The 11,589-nt window shown below is 47.7% G+C and overlaps 1 protein-coding gene across 1 annotated transcript; it reads right to left on the bottom strand.

The window, feature by feature from the left end:
• Window positions 1-6,003: 6,003 nt before the first annotated feature.
• On the bottom strand, window positions 6,004-11,324 carry LOC123746484 (adhesive plaque matrix protein-like). The gene is made up of 2 exons (XM_045728010.1): window positions 11,262-11,324; window positions 6,004-6,627 (listed from the first exon to the last, which is right to left on the bottom strand). The coding sequence occupies exons 1-2, from the start codon at window positions 11,322-11,324 to the stop codon at window positions 6,004-6,006; spliced, it is 687 nt and encodes a 228-aa protein (XP_045583966.1).
• Between the last annotated feature and the right edge of the window lie 265 nt (window positions 11,325-11,589).

The following is an 11,589-nucleotide window of genomic DNA, read 5'->3' on the forward strand; positions in this document are numbered from 1 at the left end:
TATGAGCCAAGGACGTAGACCACTGAGTCTTGCTGTTCTTGACCTCTAAGAGGGGGGAGTCAAGACCTGTACTCTTTGCGTAGTCTAGGCTGTCGGAAAGACCTCTCACAGCTCCTGACCTCTAAGAGGGGTGTCAAGACCCAAGACCCGTAGTCTTCGCCTACTGTAGGCTACCGGAAAGACCCCCTCACAGCCCACAAAAGACCAGCGAAGATGTCTTCCCACCTCACAGCCTCGGGCGGGGAAAGTCTTTCTGCCATTATAGAAACCTGGATGAAAAGGCGGTGTAAAGGGTGGATATATCCACGTCTCTTGTGTGTATGGAAGTCCCCCTAGTGAGAAACAGGGGCACTGGAGCGCCCGGGTCAAAGGCTTCGTGGGAAAAGGTCATTTAAAGTGGGGTCAGGTCACGGGGAGGAGTTACAATGGGAGGAAAATAGGTTTTGGGATGAGTTTGAGGCCATTGTGTTGTCGCTGTTGTAAAGATGGGGTGGTCAGGGAGGGCACGCTCCTCGGGCTCTGAGGAGGGCACGGGGCACAGGGGCACGGGGCACGGGGGCACGGGGCAGAGAGGGCACGGGGCACAGGGGCACGGGGCAGAGAGGGCACGGGGCACGGGGGCACGGGGCAGAGAGGGCACGGGGCAGAGAGGGCACGGGGCAGAAGAGGGGGCAGAGAGGGCACGGGGCACAGGGGCACGGGGCAGAGAGGGCACGGGGCACAGGGGCACGGGGCAGAGAGGGCACGGGGCAGAAGAGGGGGCAGAGAGGGCACGGAACAAAGTAACAATCCCTCTCAGTAGTTACTCACTAGGTCAATAACCCACGTTACCTTAAGTTCACTAAATCAATTAAAGTATTTCTTTAACAACATAAATTGTTTACATCAAGTATTGTTAGATTCTAAACTGCTCTTTAAAATACTTTATATGTCTTAAGATATATAAAATGTATATATGCTGTTTGTTTATAAGCGCCACAGGGCACCTCGGATGTTTATAGGTGGCACAGGGCACCTCGGATGTTTATAGGTGGCACAGGGCACCTCGGATGTTTATAGGTGGCACAGGGCACCTCGGATGTTTATAGGTGCCACAGGGCACCTCGGATGTTTATAGGCGCCACAGGGCACCTCGGATGTTTATAGGTGCCACAGGGCACCTCGGATGTTTATAGGCGCCACAGGGCACCTCGGATGTTTATAGGCGCCACAGGGCACCTCGGATGTTTATAGGTGCCACAGGGCACCTCGGATGTTTATAGGCGCCACAGGGCACCTCGGATGTTTATAGGCGCCACAGGGCACCTCGGATGTTTATAGGTGGCACAGGGCACCTCGGATGTTTATAGGCGCCACAGGGCACCTCGGATGTTTATAGGCGCCACAGGGCACCTCGGATGTTTATAGGTGCCACAGGGCACCTCGGATGTTTATAGGCGCCACAGGGCACCTCGGATGTTTATAGGCGCCACAGGGCACCTCGGATGCATTTCCGATGGTTCCTGTCATATAAAAGGGGTGACACGAGGAAAATAAGACTCGCGTCCCTACCAAAACATATAGATCCCTGGCGGAGGCGGAAACAGCCTCCGCCAGGGATCGAACCCGGAACCTGAGGACTACGATTCCGAAGCGCTGTCCACTCAACTGACAGGCCATTAGGAAGCCTGGTCGAGGACCGGGCCGCGGGGACGCTAAGTCCCGAAATCAAGATCTCAAAAACCCTGTTCTGATTCCAGGGATCACTTGCCCTGTGGCCCGGTCTGATTGGTCAACCAGGTTGTTAGACACCGCTATAACATATAAACCCCGAAACTGTGACCTTGCTAACAGAGATTAACCCAAAGTAGATATTTTTGGAGCTATTCCTATCTCAGAAATGTAGTTAAGATGATTTGGTCTAACGTGCTTAGCGCCGGCCAACAGCACGGGGGCTAATTGACTTCTAAACAACTCTTAAGCACCCAAACAAGGTCAATTTACCGACCTGTTTTGACCTCCGAAACACCGTTTAGACTCTTGTGTCCAGTCGAGCGGTCACCCGGAGCGGTATTCCTCGCCATAAAAGGCTGTATTACAGCCGTAAATATCCCCTAAAATGCTCCTTGGTCGATAGAATGTATTTGCCGACGACAAATACATTCTCACAACCGCTGAGCATATCGATGCCTCCCGCCGCCTTATGCTCAAACGTCAATGAGAAAGTACAGAAATGTTGTATGAGTTACAGGATGTAATCTTGTGAGAGGTTATGCTGTGGGACATTAGCAAAACTCTTTATGAGTAGAGAGAGAGTGAGAGAGAGAGAGAGAGCAAGGCTGCCCTTCGAGAGAGTGAGAGTGAGAGCAAGGCTGCCCTTCGAGAGAGTGAGAGAGAGAGAGAGCAAGGTTGCCCTTCGAGAGAGTGAGAGAGAGAGAGAGCAAGGCTGCCCTTCGAGAGAGTGAGAGAGAGAGAGCAAGGCTGCCCTTCGAGAGAGTGAGAGAGAGAGAGCAAGGTTGCCCTTCGAGAGAGTGAGAGAGAGAGAGAGAGCAAGGCTGCCCTTCGAGAGAGTGAGAGTGAGAGCAAGGCTGCCCTTCGAGAGAGTGAGAGAGAGAGAGCAAGGTTGCCCTTCGAGAGAGTGAGAGAGAGAGCAAGGCTGCCCTTCGAGAGAGTGAGAGAGAGAGCAAGGCTGCCCTTCGAGAGAGTGAGAGAGAGAGAGCAAGGCTGCCCTTCGAGAGAGTGAGAGAGAGAGAGAGAGCAAGGCTGCCCTTCGAGAGAGTGAGAGAGAGAGAGAGCAAGGCTGCCCTTCGAGAGAGAGAGTGAGAGAGCAAGGCTGCCCTTCGAGAGAGAGAGTGAGAGAGAGAGAGAGAGAGCAAGGCTGCCCTTCGAGAGAGAGAGAGAGAGAGCAAGGCTGCCCTTCGAGAGAGAGAGTGAGAGAGCAAGGCTGCCCTTCGAGAGAGAGAGTGAGAGAGAGAGAGAGAGCAAGGCTGCCCTTCGAGAGAGAGAGAGAGAGAGAGAGAGAGCAAGGCTGCCCTTCGAGAGAGAGAGTGAGAGAGAGAGCAAGGCTGCCCTTCGAGAGAGAGAGTGAGAGTGAGAGAGAGAGCAAGGCTGCCCTTCGAGAGAGTGAGAGAGAGAGCAAGGCTGCCCCTCGAGAGAGAGAGAGACCAGCGGGCCACCGCAGCTACTGTTTATCAAAGATGTTTACTACCTCCTAAGGAATGCCTCTGAACTGACCGAACCATTTGGGGGGGGGGTAATGATCGCTCGCTGTACACTTTCTCGCTCCTGTAAAGAAAACCTAAAGTGAAGGTTTTTACCTCCTCTTGGCGGCCCTTTTCAGAAAATTTTCTTATTTGTCATTGGGGTTATTTTTGTCGATGGTTCAATCGAGGGAAGAATGTCCATCATCCCCCCCTGGGAGTGGGGTTCCCCTGGGCGCTGCCCTGAGACCTTTTTTATACCCATAACATGAATTAACGAACATGATAGTGGTATAAACGGTGATATTAACAAGTTATCGGCTAATAATAACCCACACAGCCCGCATTTTTAATCCATTGATTGACAGGACTCCATTGATTGACAGGAGGAAAATTATAGGCCTCGGGTCTCGGCTATAGGCCTCGAGTCTTGGCTGAGAGGAGCATTATAATATTCAGTATATAATGAAATTGGTCGTGCATAATTAATACAATTACTGTAATATGTATGGAAACTGACATTCTACTATGTGTATTTTGTCATATATAATATTCTTCCTATGAGAAAATCAGTAGAAGCCTGTTGAAGGTCTCGAACTTACACACTGAGGGACGCCCAAGCGATGAAACCCTGATTGAGCTTCAGTGGAAGCCTCAGAAACCCCTCCATCCCTCAAGAGGAGTCAATTGAATCACAGGCAGTCTTGCTTTCCAGCACGTCGTGGCTGGGTTGGTTGTGGCGTGTGCTTGGGAGTATGTGTAATATGCCCGTTCGATTCCCCCATCATGGCTTCTATTGACTTTCTCAGTCATACTTCACATTAATGATCTGAAGACTGATCTGAGAACTGATCTGAGAACAGTGATCTGAGAACAGTATACTCTCATCGTGAACATAGTCGAGGACTAAGTATACTCAGTGTATACATACACACCATGACGGGGGCCTGACGGCTGAGAGGGCAACGCTCGGGATTCGTAGTCCAGAAGTTCCGGGTTCGATCCCCGGTGGAGGCGGAAACAAATGAGCAGAGTGTCTTTCACCCTGATGCCCCCCTGTTCACCTAGCAGTAAATAGGTACCTGGGAGTTAGACAGCTGTCACGGGCTGCTTCCTGGGGGTGTGTAACAAAAAGGAGGCCTGGTCGAGGACCGGGCCGCGGGGACGCTAAGCCCCTAAATCATCTCAAGATAACCAAGATGAAGATAACTAAGCAATGATTACATTAAGATACTTAATTGATCACTTTAGATGACACTTAATGAACGAAGTGTAAACATGAACGAGATGGCTTTATAAGATAAGTAAGTCTTTATAATACCTCTAGTTGGGATATTTGTTGAGCTCATCATGGTTCAGTCGGTATTGCATGCGCCTGGGGAGTCTAAAGACACAGGTTCGATCCGACTGTATGACCATAATTAATCACCAGCCTCGTTAATCTTCGTTAAAATGGTATAAAGGGACAAAAATAATTATATTAATACAAAATCATATACAACATGTGTATAGCCGGTAAGTCAGATGTAAAGTGAAAATGTTTGTAATTTTTTTTTGGTTAAGTGTTATTAGTAAACAGAATTAGGCAATAAATATTCTTGTAAAAATATGTTAATTATTATTTATTAAAGCTACTGCTTTACATGTGTGTATTGTAATTTACCACTGTCGAACTTAGTGTGTCAGTCAGGTGCCACTGTCGAACTTAGTGTGTCAGTCAGGTGCCACTGTCGAACTTAGTGTGTCAGTCAGGTGCCACTGTCGAACTTAGTGTGTCAGTCAGGTGCCACTGTCGAACCTAGTGTGTCAGTCAGGTGCCACTGTCGAACTTAGTGTGTCAGTCAGGTGCCACTGTCGAACTTAGTGTGTCAGTCACACACTGGAAAATAGGAGGGAAGGAGACATGATCACAACTGAATGCTCAAAAATGCTCAAAAATCAAGAATGAAGGCGGGAGGAGGAGGAAGAGGTGCGACGGAACACAGGTAGAGAAAACTCTCTCAGTGACAGGGGGTAGTGAAGGTGACACAAGGTGACATTGCCGTGCTGGAGACAGACATCATGCAGGTGAACTGTATACCCCCCGTCCTTTATCATGGAGGCTGTGTTTACATAGAGTAAACAACTTCACAACACAGGGTTATTATTGTTATAATAATAATAATTGGGAGTGTCAGAATTGAGAATTGTATGTACAAATCCACAAGGGCCGTGACGAGGATTCGAACCTGCTACACAACCACTACACTTTAAGTAAAACTCCAGCACTGATACGAACTGCAGGCGAGGAGTCACAATAACGTGGCTGAAGTATGTTGAGCAGACCACACACTAGAAAGTGAAGGGGACGACGACGTTTCGGTCCGTCCTGGACCATTCTCACAATCGACTTGAGAATGGTCCAGGACGGACCGAAACGACGTCGTCCCTTCACCTTCTAGTGTGTTGTTTGATACGAACGGCTCCGAGCCACGACGACGTTTCGGTCCGTCCTGGACCATTCTCACAAGCGACTTGAGAATGGTCCAGGACGGACCGAAACGTCGTCGTCCCTTTACCTTCTAGTGTGTTGTTTGATACGAACGGCTCCGAGGAAACAGCAGGTGCTGGGGGCATTCATCGGGACAGAAGATAGTTATCAGGGCAGCGAAGAGGCTGACCCAAGAGCGGCCGGTGCGACGGACGGTTAAGGAACTGACCTCCGGCCCCAGACAACGGCCGGATAGGGAGGCGGCCAAGAGGCTGGTCTAAACAGCGGCCGGTGTGGGAAGCTCATTCAAATAGCGGCCAAAAAGCTTAGCCAATGGCCGGTTTGGGATTCTGGTCACTCTAAAATCTGGAGTCCTGTTACACTTGCCAGTAAGGGAATAGTGTGTGTGTGCTTGGGAAAGCTTGGGGAAGCTTGGGGAAGCTTGGAGAAGCTTGGAGTAGCTTGGGGAAGCTTGGGGGAGCTGGGGAAGCTTGGAGAAGCTTGGGGGAAGCTTGGGGGAGCTGGGGAAGCTTGGAGAAGCTTGGAGAAGCTTGGAGAAGCTTGGGGAAGCTTGGAGAAACTTGGGGGAGCTGGGGAAGCTTGGGGAAGCTTGGAGAAGCTTGGAGAAGCTTGGAGAAGCTTGGGGAAGCTTGGAGAAGCTTGGGGAAGCTTGGAGAACTTTGGGGGAAGCTTGGAGAACTTTGGGGGAAGCTTGGAGAAGCTTGGGGAAGCTTGGGGAAGCTTGGATAAGCTTGGAGAAGCTTGGGGAAGCTTGGAGAAGCTTGGAGAAGCTTGGGGAAGCTTGGAGAAGCTTGGAGAAGCTTGGCGAAGCTTGGGGAAGCTTGGATAAGCTTGGAGAAGCTTGGGGAAGCTTGGAGAAACTTGGAGAAGCTTGGAGAAACTTGGGGAAGCTTGGGGAAAGGAGGTCGTGGCGGTGAGAATGGAAACTGCAATGTTGGTCCAGACATTGAGGTCTAACTAGAGATAAATTATTATCAAAGGCGAACAAACAGTAGTATAAAAACTAAGGTTTGTACAGATCTTAAACGCATGTATATGAGCAGCACAAGACGTGGACCAGACTGTGCGACACAGTGGCTGCCTGGATCAGATTGGGCTTCCGTTACCTGTGGCAGGTGGCTACAGGTGACGAATCTCCCCAATCCTGAGCACTCCTGAGCAGGAACTGGTATATAATCTCACACTATTGATTGTTCAATCATTAGACCTTTAAGACCTGCTGGTATGAGACATCTACAGCTTCGCAATTACCTTATTCACTCTGGTGTTCTTGAGGATAGCCTCATAATGTCTCCGTGGTGCAGTGGTAAGACACTCGCCTGGCGTTCCGCGAGCGCTTTGTCATGGGTTCGTATCCTGGCCGGGGAGGATTTACTGGGCGCAATTCCTTAACTGTAGCCTCTGTTTAACGCAACAGTAAAATGTGTACTTGGTTGTAACAAGGATTCTTTGCGGCGGGGATCGTATTCCAGGGACCTGCCCGAAACGCTACGCGTACTAGTGGCTCTACAACAATGTAACAACTCTTCTATATATCTCAAAAAAAAAAAAAAATGCACCCAAACGTTTGCCTCTGCAGGCTAATGGTCACGTGGCCCTATGTCACTAACCACCTTGTTTGATGGGGACTTTTTTAGTATCAAATAGGTAGTTCTGAATAGGCATTGTGTACCCTTTCATGTAGTCTTGGGTTGCTAAATACATGTAGATCTACCCAAGTCTATTAATAAAAACAAAAGCTGTTTGTAGATTGAATATATATAAAGTTTTCTGTTGTGATGTCATGCATACATATGTGTATGTACGTGTCTTCACATGTTTGCGTATATGTGAGTATGTGTGCGCACACATGTGTCTATATATGTGACGAATTCATGGGTGAATTATCCCTCCCTTAAAGTGGTCTCCAGCTACTTCCCTCTCCACCTTATCTTCCTTTCTTGGGGACTATACCCAGACCTTTCTACGTCCTTCCTATTCACGGCCGCCAACGATTCATTCTGCATATCTCCTGCACCTATCGCCTCTACCACTATCCCTCTTTTATCCGCTTTCCTCTTCTCCCTCCCTGGCCATCCAGGGCCCCGGAAGCGCTTGTGTGGTCCAAGATAAAGCTCCCCATACTCTTTCCACCAACTTTCTCCAATGCATAATGGGACTTCCTACCTTGGCGTAATGTATTATGTTCGAGCCGACGGCCACACGACGCGTTTTGCATAATAATATATTCATGACTAATTCATTCCTCCGCCAGGTAGATTTTTTTTTTTCATTCCTTCATTCTTTTATCATCGCGGACACTGGCGTGATCGGCACATTAGCCACGTGGGTAATAGGAATATTATTCCCGAATGATTTTCCCGCCCAGATGCTCCCGTTTTCTTTCTATAGCGAGGGTGGGAGGGGAGACTAGGGCGAGATGGGTAGCTTCCTGGGTCCTTGTGTAAAGTGGCCTGTCGGTGACCCTGTGAGAAACAGCGGTATTGTCTCGTTTCTCTCTGATATTGCCTCTTCCTGGCTGACCCACCCACGCCCACCACCCACGCCGCCCATCCACGCCCACCCCGACATGGGGCTTGAACACATTTCACCTTGGTACCTTAGGCTACCTGTTTCTGTTATAAATATAATATATATATATATATATATATATATATATATATATATATATATATATATATATATATATATATTATATATATATATTATATATATATATATATATATATATATATATATATATATATATATATATATATATATATATATATATATATATATATGGCTAAAGTGTACGTGCTGGTTGGTCAGTAAGTTGTTGTGGTGACCTTAATAACCCTCCAGAGGTTGTTAAACATTAATAACCCTCCAGAGGGTGTTAAACATTAATAACCCTCCAGAGGTTGTTAAACATTAATAACCCTCCAGAGGTTGATAAGCATTACTAACTCCTCCAGAGATTGATAAGCCTTAAGCCCAACACCAAGGCAGATGGGATGGATGTACCCAGCTCCTCAGCGGAAATAAGCCTATACCCATCCGCCAGCTGGTTAATAGGAGGAAAGGCGTACCGGCGTAGTAGACTTTGCGTATCTATATTTCATGGTCATTAATTCAGTGGGGAATTACAGAGGTCTTTGAAGTCGCAATTTATTATGACAACAATTACGGATGACGAAATGGGTGATTAAAATGATTACAGGAGAGTGAGTGAAGGTAGGTGATCAATAATGATCATAGGGGCGCCAGTACCATGTGATCAAAATCACTAGAAGAGTGACTTGAGTAGGTGGGCCTAATGGTGGGGTTCACATCGGTGAGGAACAGCCGTAGAAGATGTTAATATATTGGTCCTTCGAACCAGTTCGTGTCCCTTCCATTTGGACTAGTCGGTAGAGCGAAGGTGATGGATCTTACAGCGGGCTGGCGTTCGATCCCCAGTGGTTCAGTTCCTTAAGACACGGGTCTTCAAGAGACCAGCATTCATCAAGCATTTACGCATCCATTTATACGAAACCTGTACATCTTTTCCTCAATCATGGCGGCTTTGTTTACATTTAGTAAATAGTTTATGAGCTCTGAAGCACTACACAGTTGTTTGTACCAATAACAACCTTGAGGTTGTGAAGTTTACAATCTCGTAAACTGTTTAATAGTAAGTTATCTTCTTGAGGTTATTTTGAGATGATTTCGGGGCTTAGCGTCCTCGCGGCCCGGTCCTCAACCAGGCCTACTTTTTGTTACAACCCCCCAGGAAGCAGCCCGTAGCAGCTGTCTAACTCCCAGGTACCTATTTACTGCTAAGTGAGCAGGTGCAGCAGGCTGAAAGAAACATTTTGCCCATTTGTCTCCGCCTCCACCGGGGATCAAACCCAGAACCAGAAGTTACATAGTCTTACATGATAGTAAGTTACATGGTAAGTTCAAGTATCCGAAAATGCATACGTATAAATGGTATATGGTATACGACCTGTTAGGGCTCGCAATTGCGTATGGAGGTGTTGTTATATGCCAAGATAGTGTATGTATACTCCAGGATGATGTATGTATACTCCAGGATGGTGTATGTATGTATGTTTTGTGTATGTGTGTATTTTTTGGTTGTCTAATGATTTCTTGACAGGTATGGTTGGATTGCTTATTGTATCGCTGGCTATAAACAACTGTACGAACACCTGCGTACACTCACACATACGCTTGTAGGCCACACATGTGCACAGGTGTGTACAGATGTGTCGAGGCCAGATTGTGTTAGATAAGCTTACTTACTTCTTGTATTCTGTCTCTTCCTGTCACCCTTCTGTCTCCCACTAACGCCTGTCACCCTTCTGTCTCCCACTAACGCCTGTCACCCTTCTGTCTCACACTAACGCCTGTCACCCTTCTGTCTCCCACTAACGCCTGTCACCCTTCTGTCTCCCACTAACGCCTGTCACCCTTCTGTCTCCCACTAACGCCTGTCACCCTACGGTGTTACCACTGTCACTGAACGTCCTGTCACTCTGTCACTCAGCTGCCTGTCACAAAACATTTTAGGTTTGAGAGATCATCGCTTGGAAATAACCAACTTAATGTTGAATATTATTCAGTGAATAAGTCCCATAACGCGATGTAAAATATATCGTCCACGAATATGATATGAAAGTGAAGATGTTTCGGTCCATCTTTGTCCCTTAGGATGAATATGATATGAAAGTGAAGATGTTTCTGTCCGTCTTGGTCCCTTAGCAAGAGATCTTAAGATGATTTCGGGGCTTTAGTGTCCCCGCGGCCCGGTCCTCGACCAGGCCTCCACCCCCAGGAAGCAGCCAGTGACAGCTGACTAACACCCAGGTACCTATTTTACTGCTAGGTAACAGGGGCATAGGGTGAAAGAAACTTTGCCCATTGTTTCTCGCCGGCGCAGGGGATCGAACCCGGGACCACAGGATCACAAGTCCAGCGTGCTGTCCGCTCGGCCGACCGGCTCTCTTGCACATTGCAAACCTTTCTTGCGCTCTTGCTATGTAGCGACTTGATAAGAGTTTAGGACGGATCGAAACGTCTTCACTTTCATCTCATATTCGTGCTAAAGGTCCATGATGGACCGAAACGTCTTCACTTTCATGTAACATTTGTGTGTTGGGTCACTATATCTTTATTGTGCTCTTAAGAGTGTTCTTGAGTTAATACGACCGTTTCTTGGGGACTCTTTAAACTGTTCTGAGACTATTGTGATAGGTCGGCTGAGCAAATTCCCAAACCGGTTCTCCCAAGACGTCGGGAAGAACTGGTTTCAGATGAAATCTCGATAACGAACTGGCTGTTATCATCAAATATCGTAAATACAGCCTTATATCAGGGTGTGACATATCCTTATATCAGGTTGTGACATATCCTTATACCAGGGTGTGACAGCCTTATACCAGGGTATAGTGATCACAGCTTCATCTCGTCTGAGACAGTGACAGGCTTCACCAAGGTCCACATGTGATCAATACCATCATAGTGCATCAATACCTCTCAAGCACTGGACAATACATCCCGATATACATTTGAACCATAGCGTATTAGGATGCCGTTCGATACCCCTAGGCTGGTGCCCCTTATACCTGCGACAGCACAGGAATTCTTTCCTGAACTCGAGCAAGTTTTCCGAAGTCTCTATTGATCATCTACGGTTTAAATCATTCCTTGTTCGAGTCATTTACCTGCAGTTCCGGTCTAAGGGGCTGAGACCTGGGCCGGCTGGCTGGTTGATGCAGGTCCGCGAATCCTTCACGGATCATTCCTAGTCAATACTGACCATATTTAGTCCAATTTGCTTAGTTAGGCTGGCTGGTTGATGCAGGTCCGCGAATCCTCCACGGATCATTCCTAGTCAATACTGACCATATTTAGTCCAATTTGCTTAGTTAGGAGTCGTCGTGATACAATGCA

Source organism: Procambarus clarkii, chromosome 90, assembly GCF_040958095.1.
Source record: "Procambarus clarkii isolate CNS0578487 chromosome 90, FALCON_Pclarkii_2.0, whole genome shotgun sequence".
Lineage (NCBI taxonomy): Eukaryota > Metazoa > Arthropoda > Malacostraca > Decapoda > Cambaridae > Procambarus > Procambarus clarkii.